The sequence below is a fragment of the Callithrix jacchus genome, chromosome 10 (assembly GCF_049354715.1).
Source record: "Callithrix jacchus isolate 240 chromosome 10, calJac240_pri, whole genome shotgun sequence".
Lineage (NCBI taxonomy): Eukaryota > Metazoa > Chordata > Mammalia > Primates > Cebidae > Callithrix > Callithrix jacchus.
The window spans coordinates 17,723,596-17,740,987 of NC_133511.1; the positions used below are offsets into that span (position 1 = coordinate 17,723,596).

The window sequence follows — 17,392 nt, forward strand, 5'->3', positions numbered from 1 at the left end:
GGGCAGAGCCAATGAATCCCCCTGAGACATGTCTAACTCCACCTCCCAGCTTGCTGCTCTGACTAACCAGCACGTAGGCAGCAGAGAAATACGTAAACAAGACGGAAAACCCCAACAGTCCTCCCCTGCCCCAGAGCACCCTCGGGCTTCCTCATGTAATCCACATGCAGCCAGAAACTCTCAAAGGGTAGCAGATGAAAGGAACACTTGAGGAAGAGGGTGAGAGACACAATGGCCCCTGTCCAGGAGTGGGCACCTGTCCAGGAGTGGGCACCTGTCCAGGCGTGGCAGTGATGTCTCCTGTCACAAAATATCCTGCACATCAGTCTGGCTGGGCTTTGCCTGCTGGTGCGATTGAGCAACCAATAAGCTGTCTCAGTTTTTTCCTCTAAATCTGTATATATGCATTCATTCATTCATTCATTCATTCAGCATGTGTTCCCTGAGCATCTACTATGTGCTAGGTACTGACAAGATAGAATGGAAGATTCAGAGAATATGCAAAATCTAGACCTTCAATTCTGTGCACTCCGTAGATGGAACTGGAGCAGGCAAAACTGCTTTCCCACATCCCAGGCAGAGCCTGACACTCACTCACCCACTGATGTCCACAAGAAGAGGGCAGCTACAGAGCTGAGGTCAGCCGCCTCACCTTCATCCCATCTCCACCCTGACGTCACCCACAATCACACCTCCAGTCCCCAGAGAGGAGGGTCCTGCCAGGCTGCCGGGAGAGCCTATCCAGACACGGAGTCACTGGAGCTACAGCGGCAGCACGCATCTCTATCCAAATGCAATGTTGTGTTTTGAGAAGCACTTTCACATCCAAAATCTCCCATCAGTCTAATATAACTCTGAGACATTGTAATCCTCATTCTACAGATGAAGAAATTGAGGCTCAGCTGGGCACAGTGGCTCATGCCTGTAATCCCAACACTTTGGGAGGCTGAGGTGGGCAGATCACCTGAGGTCAGGAGTTCGAGACCAGCTGGCCAACATGGTGAAACCCTATCTCTACTAAAAATACAAACATTAGCTGAGCCTGGTGGCTCACGCCTGTAATCCCAGCTACTAAGGAGACTGAGGCACGAGAGTTGCTTGAGCCTGGGAGGCGGAGATCACAACACTGTACTCCAGCCCAGGCAACAGAGTGAGACTCAGTATCAAGAAGAGGAGGAGGGGAAGGAAGGGGAAGGGACGGGGGGAGACAGAAGAAGGAACTTGAGGCTCAAAGAGGTTCATGACTTGGAAAGGGTCATTCAGCCGAGGGCAAAGGGAAACCCAGTGGCTATAATTAACTTAGACTTTCAAGAAGACTAAAATTTCATACCCAATGTTGCTCAGAGAAAAAAACCCAGGAGACCATTAAGGATAGAAAATTGATTTAAAGAGAGAATATTATAAGTGGATCAAGATATAATCTTATCTGTGGGAGGATGCAAGGAAATTTCAGACTGAGAGTGAGCTCTTCAGAATCACAGACCCTAAGGAAAGAACCTTAGAGGTCTTCTAGGCGAGTGGGGTCCCCAGTTGACTGAAATCAGATGCAGAACCCCCACACGGTACACAGGGAAAAAGAGAGCTTCGAAGTTTGAAAGGACTGTTCCCCCCCACAAACCCCACTGACACTTCTGCCCTGCCTCCCTGCTCCTCTGCTGCACCGCTGGGGGGCTCGCTCGAATCCCCCGGGGGTGCTCAGAGCCCTCATCTGACCCTGGCCCTCATCTGCCACAGAAACCTTCACAATCCTGCTCACACTTCTGTTTCTAGAAGCTACAGTTGCTGAAAACGATCTTTCCTTTGCCAGGAGAAAAGACTTTCTGTAACTTTCCCCATTCCTCCTCTAACTGTCTCGTGCCTGTCTCAGACGGCCACACACGCTTGAAGCATTCATGCTGCCACTGGTCCTTTCCTCTCTGAACTGTGTCCTCCACCCTCTCTTCAGAGAGAGTTCACATAGGTCACATGGCCTCAGTTCCAGTCCCCTAACTGCCCTGATCACTCTCCCCAGATGCACTTACTCCAGAGGCCCCTGTGAAACCAGTCCCCGGGACCCATGAAATCATAAAAATAGCTCTTTGTTCAGTTCCTATGACACACATGACAGGCTCTTTATAAAGCTCCTTCCCCATTAACAATAAATAATTTTTGAGTATGAGTATCTACAATGTCATGAACTACTGAGGTTCTATTTTAATACTGATATTAATAATTAGTAAAAATAATAGAATACACTCCATAGGCAAAAGAGCTTTGCCTCTGGTTCACTGCTAGATCCCCAGCACCCAGAAAGATGCCTTACTAAGTGAGTAAGCTATTATTACTCTTATTATTACAGTTAACAATCATTGTACTCCTAGCAGGGCATGGTGCTTCGTGTCTCTAATCCCAGCGCTTTGGGAGGCCGAAGCAGGCAGATCACAAGGTCAGGAGTTTGAAACCAGCCTGGCCAACATGGTGAAACCCCGTCTCTACTAAAAATACGAAAGATCAGCCAGGAGTGGTGGCAGGCGCCTGTAATCTCAGCTAGTCGGGAGGCTGAGGCAGGAGAATCGCTTGAACCCAGGAGTCGGAGGTTGCAGTGAGCCAGGATTGCCACTGCACTCCAGCCTGAGCAACAGAGCGAGACTCTGTCTCAAAACAAACAAACAAACCCCACAGTCACTGTACTCTTACCATGTACCAGGCAATGTACTACATGCTGTGCATTTCTGGGGGATTTTAGGAGGGAGATTACTACATCTCTCTTTCTCTCTCTCCCTCTTTTTCACACACACATGAAATTGAAGCTCTTGGTGGTTCAATAATTTGCCTAAAGCCTCAGGCCGGTGAGCAAATAGGATTCAGACCCAGACTGCAGGATTCCATGGCCTGTGCTCTGAGCACGGTAAAACACAGCCTCTCGGGGCCGGGCGCGGTGGCTCACGCCTGTAATCCCAGCACTTTGGGAGACCGAGGCAGGTGGATCACAAGGTCAAGATATCGAGGTCAACATGGTGAAACCCCGTCTCTACTAAAAATACAAAAAATTAGCTGGGCATGGTGGCGCGTGCCTGTAATCCCAGCTACTCAGGAGGCTGAGGCAGGAGAATCACCTGAACCCAGGAGGCGGAGGTTGCGGTGAGCCGAGATCGCGCCATTGCACTCCAGCCTGGGTAACAAGAGCGAAACTCCGTCTCAAAAAAAAAGAAAAAAAAAAAAAACACAAACCCACAGCCTCTCCTGGCAAATGAAATCTCAGCAAGGAACAACTTCAGGAAGCACTCAAGGAGTTCTGTGAGTGGGCAGGAAAGTGGTAAAGGAACTTCAAGTTATGCAACTACAAAGTCAGAGATGCAGAGAAGACACTCAGCACTATTAAAGGCCTATTTATAGGATCCTGAGCTCAGAGTTCACGGGAAAGAGATCGAGGAGCCACTGAGACCTGTGCCAGGACATTGGCTGCAGCAGCCACACCGGCCCACCCAGGCTGATTACCACTGGGGCCTCTAGAACAAACGGGAGCGCTCAACCGTGCCCCTGTATGGAACCACAGTGCAGACCCTCCTTGTGCATGTGTGGAGTTCTGCTCCCCATGCCTGTAGGGTAACTGGGGCAGAGGGCACTAATTTTCACTTACTAAACTCTGTATTTCAAGCACCAAGCCAGGCACAGCATACGTGTCATCATTCTATCTCACCAACCACCCTGTGAAGTAAATCATATTCTCCCCATTTTACAGATGAGAAAACTGAGACTCAGAAAAATTTATTAACTTGCTCAAGACTACATGGCTGGATTCAGGCCAGTGTGCCTGACTCAGAGCTCAGAAGGAGCAGGATCAAGGGACAACCTCCTTCCGATCAAGGCAGCTGAGACCCCTCATACTGCAAAGACCAACCTAAGGGACCATGAGCAAGTCTTTAAAATCATGCAAGGACCAAATGGGGCTCCCAGGGACTTGAAAGGTGCATGGTGCTGAGCAAGTGGAGCGCCTTACCAAACCTTCCTCCCCATCATCCCGTGAAGTCGCTTTTATCGTACCCACATTCCAAGGAAGGAAACTGGGTCCAAAGCTGTTGAGCGACTTGCTCAAAGTCATTCCGCAGATAGAGGAGTCAGATCTTCTAACACCAAAGTTCCTTTTCCGTCCCCACCATTTCCCTTCACATTAAAGTTTAAAGGACAATTCAGGACAAGCAAAAGTGAGTACGATTCTTCAAAGATGGTATAAACTCTGTCTTTGAATTTTTTAAAATTAACCTCAGACTGCGTCATGGATGGCAGCTCTTCAATTCAGGTAAATTACAAAGTTGAGAGAACCCCTCTAAGCTTTAAGATCCATCAGCCCTTCTCAATGGCAAACCCGTCAAGAGTCCCTGTCAGGCTGGAAGGCCGAACTATGTGGTGGGACCCCTCTGGCCTTCTCAAGTCCACTCCATTGTCCAGGCATTGTCCTCAGGTGTGCAAAGATGGTGGCACCGTCCTTCCCATCAGACCCTTCCAGGAAGGGAAGGTGGGCTCGGATGAACCAACCACTCTGGGACAGAAGGAAAGCTGAGCACAGTAGAATTGTTGGGAGTTCAGAAAGGTGGGAGAGAATGGGCTGCTTCCCCTGGGACCAAGAGAAGTCTCGCAGAGGGATTGGAAGCACTGCAGTAAGCAGCAGCACTGCCTGGAAGCAAAGGCCCTCCAGTGGGAGCCAGGGCAGTGTTCAGTTGAATCCAGCCAATGGGCATGTACAAATACCTCAGTCCTGCCCTGCACATTGTCTCTGGGGAAAGAGCATAACTGCTGTGCCTTAGTTTCTCCATTTGTGGAACAGGGGTAGTTATATCTTCACTGCCTCCCCGGCCCTACCTGGAGCTAAGAGCTATACCCAAACAAAAAGCCTGATTCTTTAATGAAAGGAGCTGAACAGCAGGCTGGCAGGGGATAATGGCAGGCTACCTGACCCCTTCTGCCCCAGTTCTGCCCTGGAGCCATTATGTGCTGGGATGGGGGCTGGGGTGTTTGTTCTCAAATTGCCAACAGGTCAGCACCTATGTTGTTTAGAACAAGGCAAAATGGTTTCTAATGTGGCAGCCGAGGCTGAGGTTAACCCTAAAAAAAGAAGTGCTGCTCTAAGAATACCTAACACAAGGCAGTGTTTGTGAGGATGCTCCTGAAATCCTCTTCGTGCAAGAGCATAGACACCCAGCTGCATATGGCCTGGGCTGGTGGCCGACCTGCCTGGAGTAACAGGTGAGATCCCAGGACGCTTGGAAGCAGGCACGATCAGTCATCTCTGAGCTGCATCACAGCCAGACTCATGTCAGGAACCTCACTCCCTCCTCTCCTGCTCCATGATCTTCCAGCCCTCAGCAGCCCTCTCCTCCCCTTACCTGTCATGGCTGAGACATCCAAGAGAGAGAGCCCTGCTTCCAGCACAGCAAAGGCATCCAACTGCCTATTCCAGCTGCAAGTGGAGAGGACACAGCTGCTTGCAGTTGGTTTGTGGGAGGGATGCAGGTTCCGGGGTCAGAGAGCAGAGTGAGGCTCCCTCGGAGGAGCTCCCTGAGCGTTGTGGCCGGGCCACACTCTGCAAGCTGACTGTGAGTGCCTCTGGGTCTCTTGGCTCACCCAAAGAACTTCCCCACCCCTTCCCTTGGGTTTTCCCCACTGCTTGTCACTGGCCTCAGCGACCTAGCTGCCACCTGCCCAAGTCTCAAAGGACCTGTTTATTCCATCACCTAGCAACAGCAGCATCTCTGGCTCTAGGTTTTCCTATGAGACCATGGGAAGCCAGGGTCTTGGACTCCAGGGAAGGCTGACGCTACCACAGACAGGAACAGGGTCAGGAGGCCCCTTTTATGTGCCCCTACTTTTCTCCCTTTGTCCACACTCCGGTCATTCCAGCTCTGCCCCTACTGAATTCTTTCAGAGCAAGCAATGCCAAGTCAGCATTGCAGGGAGGAAGAGAGAAATCGGGCCCCAGGGACAGGCTGCTTGGCAAGGGAGGCAGACAGGAGTTGGCTGAGGTTCCTGTGCCTTTGGCCCCTTAAGCTGCTGCAGCGTCTTCCCCTCCTTATTAGCCTGGTGGACTTGTCTGTTTCATTGTAAGGGGATTAACCCTTTCATCCCATCTCTGAAAGATAGTTCCCAGTTACCCAAAGGGACCTTGAGGTTCAGAGACATTGAGGGGTGTGCCCACAGCCACACAACAAGTCAGAAAACAAGGCAAGATGAGAACTCATACTCCCCAGGCTGGTGGCTTCTCTACAGCCGCTTAATCTTCACTCCATTGAAAAACAAGAGCAGCCTCGTATCTGGCTTCATCATCTCTGAGCTAAAAAGGAAGTGGGCCCGAAGATGTCCATTCTACTTTTGGAGCTGAGCTAAGCCCAACCGGGAGGATCCCCATAATCTAACGCAGTGGTAGGGGTGGGGAATAGGAATAAAGGAAGGAGAAGCAGGTGAGAAGGGTGGAAACTTAATGGAAGAAAGGGAAGAATTAATGCTAATATCAATAAAACCCCTCCTAGGAACCAAGCCCTGCAATAGGCCCCTTTCCCGACATGCTCTTTGAGGGAGGTCTCCTGACCCCACTCATGGATGATATGGCAGAGCCTAGAACCGAGCAAAGTCACTCTGCCTTCAGACCAAGGAAGAGCTGGGGAGATGCTGGGGGCAATCTCTGTGAGCCGATTGCGTGCTGATTATATCCAACAAGGTTGCATTGCAAAGGAGGAGTGATTTAAAAGGACCCAGCACCAGCTAATGACTGTTACCCAGATGAGGTCCTGAAACCGTGGGGAAATGAAACTAGCAGTTCGTCAAGTCCAGAAACTGGGCCCAAGGGGCTAGATCTGTTCCTTACTTCGGAGTACTCCGAAGCCACAGCAGCTGCCTCTTCTGTAAAATGGGGATAATTTCTCGGGGTTGTTCCATGGATTATATAGGACGGCATTTATGAAAGAAGGACATCGTAAATTACATAACAATATCCAACTGCGGTAACTAATGGTTCCACCTCCATGTTTGTGTCTTGGATTAATGACTTCCTGCTGCCAGTAACAAACCGAGAAGCAGGAAAAGAAGATTCTCAGAGTTGATCAGGCAATGACAGGTTTTCTAGCAATCGAAACCCACCCACTTCTGCCTCCCCACCTCACCACCGCCCCCCTGCCTGGGCCCTGGGGGCCTGGGCATTCTTGCCCTTCCACTGTACTCCAGACAGCAGGAGCTTCATTCCCGGATGAGCCTCTGGTCAGACACTGGCTGGGCCGGACCCATGAGTCAGAGCTCTGCGAAAGACTGAATCAACAGAGCAGACAGGCCAGGCCCAGCCAGTGGTCAAAACAGAAAGTGAAAGGCCAATGCCTTTGCTTGGTCTGGGCTGGGCGTGGGCTGTAACAATTGTAGCCAGAAGCTGAGTTCAAGCTGGGGATGAATAAACACATCTCCAGCAGAGCAGAAGGAAGCGCATGTGTTATTTCGTGATGTCTCAATTTCCTCCTTTCTTCTATTAACTCCAGGTTAAGACAAATTCTATCTGGCCTCTGTTTTCTCATCTGAAAATAAGGAAGTTGCCTTGTTTCAGCTTTGCATCTTGTAGTCACGGCAGGGACCCATCATGGTGATGGGGTCTGGCTGGATCTCTGACTCTTACCTGGTACCCACATCTCTTGGCCCCATTCTCTACTCTCCTTAGCTCAAGATTGTTGCTTCTGGGCTCAGGGGAGATTCAGCTGGCCATAAGTCCCTATTTCTGTCCTGCTCAGGGATGTCATTGACGTTGATGTTCCCCAGTGAACACTCACAGGCCTGCTAAAATGCCCCTACCTCCTCTCTGCCCGTCAGCCCCAGTATTCGTGACCTTCTGCAGCTTCTCTTCCAGAAGGGTATCTGTCCATCCTCTCTGATCTCTCTGCATCAGAGATGTTTGCCAAAGAGCTTCAAGAAAAGCCAAAGAATGAGCCACTCATGGAAAAACTCAGGCATGGTGAGGACATGAGTTTGACCTCTTCAAGCCACTCAGCACAGCCAGGTGATGGCTTTTCTATGTTCTCCTTGAGTCTTGAGTGCATAGCACTGGGGGAACTAGGATCTTTGCTTCATGACTTTTTCATTCTTGCTCCTTGCAGGGTGCATTTGTAACTTGCTAGTTAGTTGCTGTTAACAATGTAATAAGCCTCCATAAACCCACCATTCCCAACAAAAGCTAGGACTTAATGGTAACCTACCTCTAACCATGAGATTCCCACTCCAGCACACACATATCCGTCCCCCTCCTCAGGTGGGTAGGGGAAGTGTCATGTGTTTATTAATTCAACAAATATTGGCTGTACATATTTCATGGACCAGAGACTATGTAGAAGCTCCCCACCCAGGTAAGTTCATCCCAAACCCCATGTTCATCATTCCCTTGCTTCTCTATGGAAAAGAGCCTGTGCTTACTGTTTCCCAGAATATTACATTCTAATACCATCCATATTATTTGGTTTCCCTATAGTTCGTTTGTGTTGACTGTAGCCTAATCTGTCATTGTGTGAATATATTGGTCAGCTTCATAAAGACTGACCTGAGACTGAGTCTTCAAACTGAGATATAATCATTAATTCTTTCATCCAACAAATATTCTTTCAACACTCATTATGCACAGTGCATTGTAGGAGACATCAGGGAAGCCATGGTTAGCAAGATAGTCACAGTCCCTGGAATTGTAGTTTATGGTTTTGCTTTAGTTTATTTTTTCTCTCTCTCTCTTTTGGTTTCAAACAGGTGTGGAATTTTCTCCCACAACTACTACTCAGTTAATAGCAATTGAAAACATATTAAGGGCCAGGCATGGTGGCTCACACCTGTAATCCCAGCACTTTGGGAGGCTGAGGTGGGCAGATCATTTGAGTCTAGGAGTTCAAGACCAGCCTGGGCAATACAGTGAGACTTAATCGCTGCAAAAAAATTAAAAATGAAAAATAGCTGGGCTTGGTGGTGCATGCCAGTAGTCCCAGCTACTTGGGAGGCTGAGGTGGGAGGAGAGCTTGAGCCCAGGAGGCACAAGTTTCAGCTCACGATGAGCTGAAATCACAACATTGCACTCCAGCCTGGGTGACAGAATGAGACCCTGTCTCTGTCTCTCTGTCTCTCTCTCTCTCTCTCTCACACACACACACACACACACACACACACACGAACACACACAAATTAGCCACTGTTTAGTTCAGTGATAAGGAATCCAAGGCCCCAGAAAGTGCAGAATATAAGCTTCCTTTGTGCCTCAGCTTCTAGCACAATTCCGGGTCCATCAAAGGTGTTAGTCAATATTTGGCAAATTACCAATAAACAAAAGAAACTTGCCCTACCTTCTTCAATGAATGCAGGCATGCATGCACAGGTAGACTCAGTGGAAAGGAATACATTGACAGGAAAGGGCCCACTTCCCTGCTCCACCAGCCCCTCCTCTAGCCTCCCACAGCTCAGCAAGCACCCTCTCACCTACATAACTAAAACCCAAGAACACCCAATCTCTCGGCAAGGCCTATTGCCTATATCTTTCAAACACCTATGGCGTCTTTTTACTACCAGCCTCCTCTCTCCTCATGTCCTCACCTTGCTCCAGTCATGCTCATCTCTATTCAGTTCTTCCAACCCCTCAAACTTGTTCCTTCCCACTTGACTCCTTCTTGTAACCTCCTTTAGGGAGACCAGCGAGATCCTCCCTAAGCATCCTGAGCCCCTTCCTAGAGCTCCCATTCTCAGTCTCCATCCAGGTTCTGTCTCCTCTCACCCTGGACTTCTCTCTGCATAGCATCCACCCCTCTCTGATCTTTTCTGGTGTATCTGTGTATGGCCTGTCCTCCTCTTCCCCTAATCCTCCTCTCCACCAGGAAGCAAGCTTCTCAGGGACAGACCCTCGGCCATCTTGTTTGGGCACTGTTTTCCCCATCTGGCTGTGATGATTTCTTATCTGTCTTTGAATCCTCCTGGAGTAGTGCCTGGTACAATGTAGATGCTTCACAAGCTTTTGTTTAGTTTAATAATTAATTCTTTAATGTTTCCCATCCTGGTTAGCAGACAACTGATATGGAGCCTTTTTACCCTTGACTTGACAAGTTAGATGAAAGGTCTTTGTAAACCGTTACGCACCAGTTGGGTGTGAATTACTGTTGATATTATTGTAACTCGACTCTATCCACAACAATGCAGAGTTGCCCGATTGGGTCTTGTCTTCAGCCTGGAAATAGTCTCCTCCACCCAGCCCTGGTGATGGTGGAGGCGAGATGGCTGGGAATGAACTACAATGCAGAGCTCAACGTTCAGTCCAGTTCATAGTCATTTATTAAGTTCTTACTAGGGTACTGGCCTGGTGCTAAACACCACGGGTACAAAGGCAATGAGAAAGTCATTATGTGTCAATTAAAAATAAAATGTTAAATTTAAAAAGCAACCAGAAAGAAAGAAAATAGAAAAGGAGACCCTGACCACCCTATGGAAGAAGTACTGTGATAAACACCTGTACCAAACACTGCAGAGGTGCAGAGGATGGTGGAACCACCCAAGGACTTCACCTTGCCTGCTGCTGAGACAGAACCAATTCCTCAAGGCAGGGGAATTGCAAGAGAGAAAGAGTAATTCACACAGAGCCAGCTGTGCAGGAGACTGGAGTTTTATTACTACTTAAATCAGTCTCCCCGAGCATTCAGGGAGCAGAGTTTTTAAGGTTCACTTGGTGTGCGGGGGGAAGCCAGTGAACCAGGAGGGCTGATTGGTCAGGAATGAAGTCATAGGGAGTTGGAGAGATCTTCTTGCACTGAGTCGTTCCTGGGTCGGGGCCACAAGATCAGATGAGCCAGTATATTGATCTGGGGGGTGCCAGCTGATCCATCAAGTGCAGGGTCTGCACAGTATCTCAAGCACTGATATTAGGAGCAGTTTGGGGAGGGTCAGAATCTTGTAGCCTCCAGCTGCATGACTCCTAAACCACAATTTCTAATCTTGTGGCTAATGTCAGTCCAGTCCCCAGGCAAGAAGGAGGTCTGCTTTGGGAAAGAGCTGTCACCGACTTTGTTTAAACAATAAACTAAGAAACGAAGACAGCTTGGACGTTCGAAGCAAGATGGAGTTGGTTGAGTTAGATCTCTTTCACTGTCTGAGTCATCATTTTGCAAAGGCGGTTTCCATGGGAGGGCAGACAAAAGGGAGTCTCCATGTGAGAGCCCGGCATTTCCCACCAAACAACTCATGTAATTCTCACAGTAGTCTTTTGAGGCAAGTTTTATTGTCCCCACTCTACAGAGGGTAAGCCTGGAGCTCAAAGAGGTGAAGGATCTTGCCTGAAAGCACACAGTTAACAGGAGGCAGGGCTTGTATCCCGGCTCGGCCCTTGCAGACTGCAGAGCCTGGCTGTGTGCTATACCACTAGGCCACCCATGGCCTAGAGGCACCCAAGGGCAAGGCCGAGCATGTTCCTCTAGCAGGCTATAGGCTCAAGTTCAAGGGGAAAAGAAAGAGCTTCTCCCAATTGCTGTGTCCACTATGTTTAGCTATGGAGCAGGGACCCTCCTTCCATATCTAATCTGGGTCACCTACCCAGAGATTAAAAGAGGCCCTCTCACTCCCAAGAGGAACAGAAAATCTCCAGTCAGAAATGTACAAGGTCCTGTCACTCTTCCAATCACCACCAAGACGGGTCATGACCTCAGCACCATAGGGCAGGCAAGTCCCTGGGTGGAGACCCAGACCACAGGCAGGGCAGTGGTGCTTTCATCTAGCCCAGGAGTCCAAAACCAGACCAGACCTGGAAAATGAAGAAAGAGAAGGAAGCTTCCTGGGAGGCCTGAGTGAGTGAGGGGAGGGATCAGAGGGCGTGAACCTGGACAGCACCCTCCCTTTAACCTTTGCCTGGAAGAAAGGGCGTACGTGCACTTTGTAGGCAAGCCTTTATGTCAGAGGCTCCTGCAGGTGACTCTGTGTGGCTGTGTGTTGCTGAGTGTGTTGTACCTGAGCGAGTCAAGGAATGCGCCACACTCTGAGAATGAATTATGCATCCTTTATTAAGCCGGCGACCGAGAGTGGCTAACGCCCAAAATTCTCTTGGCCCCAGAGAAAAAGTTAGGTGGTCTTTTATACACCAGTTTTAACAGGAGGCGGGGGGTAACCTAGCTGAAACAAAGTTTTCACAAAGGCAGAGTAAGCAAAGAGTTAAAAAGAAAAACTGATACCTAAGAAATAAAACAGTGGTGAGGAGTACAGCCGTCACGAAAGACATACAACTTAGAGATAAGGGGGCTCTGGGCGCTCACTGCAGCTGCATTTCCAGGCTCTGCTGAGACCACTTTACTCGGCCTCTTATGAACAAAGGCATTTCTGGGTCCCAGAGTCAGTCTGACCTTGCTTTATACTAAGGTTACATACTTGACGGGGAGAAGGTTACTAAAATGCAGAAGTCAAGATGGCGTCTGTTCAGCTCAGAAAGGCTAACATAAAACCTGATCAACTTTTAGTCAGGGAAAGGAGAGTTCGTTTTAGCTGGCGAAAAGCAGGGATCACAAGTGCACACGTGGAGTGGTGTGAGTAGAAATGCCTTTGCATGTATTTGTGTGCATGTGTCGATGGTGGCCTAAGACCACCATCTAAGACCACCACTCAGAAATATCATAGTGTGGGTAGCATATACGTAGTAAGGCGCTCGGGTCTCAACTCTACCTCCCAGTGAACATTTGCACATATCAACACCCATGTAACCAATGCCGAGAACAAGAACCAGAAATTTTCCAGTGTTCCAGAAGACTCCACTGTGCTCCTTCCAATCACTAACTGCCGCCTCCCGATGATAACTACCATTCTGACTTGTAGCACTGTAGATTAACTTTGCCTTTTAAACTTTATGTAAATGGAATCGGACTTTTTGTGACTGGTTTCTTTCCTTCATCATGGCATCGGCGGAATTGAACCATGTCGTTGCCTTTAGCTCTAGTTTATTCTTGTCTGTTGCTGAATTATATTCTATTATATGAAAACATCACAATTTTGTCTACTCTACCAGTGACTGACATTTGAGTTTTCCAATGTTTAGCTATTATGAATGAAGCGACTATAATTTTTCATGTACAGATTTTTTTTTTTTTTTTTTTTTTGCTGGACGTTTTTACTCATTTAGCTATATCCTGGAGCAGAATTGCTGGGTCATCGATCATAGAATTATAAAATCGCTGTATGTTTAGCATTAGTGAATTCAGCCAAACCATTTTCCAAAGTATTTGTACCAATTTACACTCCCACCAACAAGGTCTGAGAGCTCTTGTTGCCCCACATTCTCCACACAGAATTGTAAGTCTTTTTAATTTTAGCCATTTAGTGTTTATGTAGAGATATTTTATCTTGGTTGGAATTTGCATTTGCCTGATAAGTAATGATATTAAGCATTGTTTGGTATTTATTGGCCAGTTGGGCATTCCCTTTTGTAAAATGTCTATTCAAGTTTTTACAGAAATACAGTAAAAATAGACAAATTATTGACAAAAACAGAAAGCGGAGCAGAATCATCTTGAGGAATTCAAATTTTACACAACAAACCTGGTAACCAGTTGCTTCTACAACTGCTAACCAGTTGTTACAATTAGTAAACTAATTGAAACAGATCAAATAGGTACATGACTGAATGTTTCCTGTTGAACCAGGTATTTGGATAACACAGAGCCCGCCAACTTAGACTCAGGGAGAAGGGAATGCAGACAGACCCAAGAACCTCCCCTAGGCAGCCAGCCCCAGCCTGAGAGGTTCCCGCCTCAACTCACTGACTTGTTTTCCTTCAATTACAGGATCCTGACAGTGATCAACCTCTGAACAGCCTCGGTAAGTAAGTTCAGGTCCAGCCTTCGTCTGTCCACCTTAGCCTCTGAGTTTCAGTTACCAACTCAATCCTAAGCCACTCTTGCCTGGCCCTCACCACTACCACCAAAGTGCTAATTGCCACCGGTGACATCCAGCCACCCATCTATCCATCATTCAGCAAACATTCCAGGATTCATTCTAGAAGTAGGAGGTCTGGTCTCAGGGGAAACAGGACCAACAAACCTAAAGTCCCCAAAGCAGTGATTTTCCAATTCATCCATTCAATTACTCTTACCCTTTTAGTAAAACTGTAAGTACCTGCCATGTGCCAGACCCTGGGCTGGACGCTGGGCGATCACAGTAATTAAGACAGCCAAAGTCTCTGTTCTCATGGAGTTCACAGTCACACCATGCCACCAAGGCACAAGCTGGCCAGAGGCATTTTCATGAAAAATGGCAGTGCTTGCCCAATTTCCAGGGGAAGAAAAATAAGTTAATAAGTAGAACAATCCCAAATTTAAGGAGATACTTTTCTTCCATTACATTTTCTTTAAACATTTAATATCTACTCCTGATAGGCTGCTGGATCAGCAAAACAAATGAGCAAGGAACCCATTAATATGAACAGATCAATAAGAAAATGGCCAATCCTGCTTACTCTGACAGGTTATTTATTTCCCAGTTCTGGGTCATGACTTCATGATGACCACAAACGAAGTAATCTTTAGCAACTAAAATGGTGCCTAGTTTATACTTTGGAATTTAATAGAAGAGTGAGGTCACGGTGTCCCCGAAGAACACCAGGGCGCCAACTGCTCCACCATCTGAGCAAGCCTGAGAACTCTCAAACCAGGAAACAAGCTGAATTTGCTCGAGGACCGGGGATTGACCATGCCTATGCAGAATTGGGGATTGGTGGAAGTCCATGTGGCTCAGAGAGAGAGGCCAGATTACACTGGCTTTGAAAGATGTAAGCCAGCTGTGGAAGTCTCTCGTAGGCTCTCGAGTGGGAAGTGACAGGATGAAAGCAAGCTTCCAGGAAGCTCTGTCTAGCAGCAGTGGGCAGGACAGGCTGGAGGGAGGAGCAACAGCCGGCAAGGAGGCTGTGCATAGCTCACTGGTTTCGTTAACTTAAACTAGGTATGAAAACTCTTCCCCTCCTGGTGAGGAAAGAGGATGGTCCCTGAGAATGTCTGGCCCTGGACAATGGGTCACTCACTCTCTGAGAAAACAAACGGATCTCACGTTCCCAGAGATAGGTGCTCAATAAATAAATCATGCATGAATTCGTGAACAAATGTCATCATGGCCACGGCCACAGGAAAGAGGACAATTCTGAAGACCGGCTGCTGGAACTTTAAAAACCATATCGGCAAACAGGACTGATAAGCTACTTTGTGCCAGGTCGTAGCTGATGGGCAATACCGCTTCCAGTCCACGTCCCCACCGCCTGGCCTCTGTGTCTGAAGTTAAAACTTTCTTTGGGGGAAACACAAAGTGTCCTAAGCTTTTCTTTGTCAACAGATTCATTAATACTAGCATTCATTGGGTGCCAGTCTCTGGCAGGATGCCATTCTCTGCTTTTGAAGAGTTGAGGAAAGAAATAGAGACAGACGTGTGATTAGCCATCATTCAAGGCAGAATAACATGTGACCTGTAAGAAAGGTAGAAGGGGCCGGGCATGGTGGTTCATGCCTGTAATCCCAGCACTGAGGGAGACCAAGACATGTGGATCACTTGTGCCCAGGAGTCTGAGATCGGTCTGGGTAACGTGGCAAAACCCCATCTCTACAAAAAATATGAAAGTTAACTGAGTATGGTGGCACATGCCTATAGTCTCAGCTACTTGGAAGGCTAAGGTAAGAGGATGGCTTGAGCCCAGGAGTTGGAGGTTGCAATGAGCCAAGATCATGCCACTGCTGCTGCACTCCAGCCTGGGTGTCAGATTCCATGAAAGAAAGAGAGAGAGGGGAGAAAGAAAGAAAAGAAGGTAGGTAGGAGAAGTGATGAGCTTAAGAGAACAGAGCCAAGAACAATTCATTTGCTCATGTGACAAATATTTGTTGAGCAATTGCTATGGACCAAGCACTGTTCAAGGTACCAGGGACTCAGCAGTGAGCAAAACAGACAAGTTATATCTTCAATTAGTCTTCATTTCATGGAGGGGTGGGAGGAGACAGAGAGTATACAAAATATGTCAAATATAGCGTATGTGAGAGGTGATACATGCTTTGGAAGAAAAGAAAGCAAGGAAGGAGGACAGGAAAGGTTGGAAGGCTGCATTTTAAATAGGGAAATCCAGGAAGGCCTCAATGTGAAGGTGACAGTGAAGAAAAGACTGGGAGGAGGAGAGGGAGCCTGCTATGCAAAGGTGAGGGTGGGAGAGCTGATCCGTTACTTCCCAGGGTTTCCAGAATTCTTGCCCCAGCTGCCCCAGGAGAGAAGTCCCCATGGCACCTCCACAGTTTATTTCCCACAAGGAGACCTAAAAGAATGCATCTCTGATACTTACTGATATTAATTTTACCTAAGTTTTCCCTTTCCCAAGTTCCTTCTTGAAATAACCATGTGCAATGGAGAATGTAGTTATTATTGCCTCTGTTCTAGACAGCAATAAGCTCCTACCTGGTCTCCCTAACCCCAGGCTCTTCTGTTCCAATCCACCTCCTTCCTGATGAACAATCCATCCAACTTCCTTTTTTTTTCAGATGGAGTCTTGCTCTTGTCACCCAGGCTGGAGTACAATGGTGTGATCTCAGCTCACTTCAACCTCCACCTCCTGGGTTCAAAGCGATTCTCCTTCCTCAGCCTCCCGAGTAGCTGGGATTACAGGCATGTGCCACCATGCCTAGCTAATTTTTGTATTTTTAGTCGAGACAGGGTTTCACCATGTTGGTCAGGCTGGTCTTGAACTCCTGACCTCAAGTGATCTGCCCATCTCGGCCTCCTAAAGTGCTGGGATTACAGGTGTGAGCCACCATGCCTGGGCAGATTCACCTTTCTAAAATTAATTTGATCCTGTCTCTCCACTGCTTGAAAACTTTCAGTGGCTCCTTACTGCCTTCAGGATAAAACCCAGACTCCTTAACATGGTGTGTAAGAGTCTCCACAGCTGCCTTCACTCATCCTGGCTTCCAGCTTGCCTTTCTTCCCTGGTACCCCAGGCACACCAGGCACTCCATGCCTCCTCCTGAGCTGGGCCAGTGTCTACCTCCACCTGCATTTAAGTGCTACCTTAAATGCAACCCAGTCTACCTTTGAAGGTGTCTCTATTGTAACATATATTATCTTCTACCTGGCTCTTCCCCCAGATGCTAATCTCGTTAAAGATAGGGACCAGGCTGGGGACTTGCTGTTTGTGGGACTGAGAATGCATTCATTCACAAGTATTTATTAAGCCTCTACTAAGCCCACACTGTGCTGGAGGCCCTTGCCCACCTGAAGCTTAGTGTTTAATCAAAAGCTAAGTCAGGCGGTCAGGAAAAGGATAATTGGTAGCACAGTGAATGGGTACATGCCCCAGGGGCTCAGGCCTCTCCCGGGCAGGAGAGGGTCAGACAGAACCTAGAAATGTCCTAGGACAGGCTCAGGCAAG

General features: G+C 47.9%; 2 protein-coding genes across 8 annotated transcripts in view; one reads left to right on the plus strand and one right to left on the minus strand.

The window, feature by feature from the left end:
* Positions 1–5,579, minus strand: part of SMIM35 (small integral membrane protein 35) — an 85,003-nt gene extending 79,424 nt beyond the window's left edge. Inside the window, exon 1 of the mRNA XM_035264731.3 lies at positions 5,364–5,579. Within this exon, the coding sequence (XP_035120622.1) occupies positions 5,364–5,370 (7 nt within the window). The 5' untranslated portion in view covers positions 5,371–5,579. The remainder of the gene's footprint in view (positions 1–5,363) is intronic.
* Positions 1–17,392, plus strand: part of TMPRSS4 (transmembrane serine protease 4) — a 42,492-nt gene that overhangs the window by 4,184 nt on the left and 20,916 nt on the right. For 4 of the 7 annotated variants that reach the window (XM_035264720.3, XM_035264721.3, XM_035264722.3 and 1 more), the window contains exon 2: positions 13,785–13,818. In XM_035264720.3, coding sequence (XP_035120611.1) covers positions 13,785–13,818 — 34 coding nt within the window. Of the gene's footprint in view, positions 1–3,721; positions 4,185–13,784; positions 13,819–17,392 lie in introns of all 7 variants that reach the window. The other 3 variants (XM_078339597.1, XM_078339598.1, XM_035264724.3) reach the window with 1 other exon arrangement.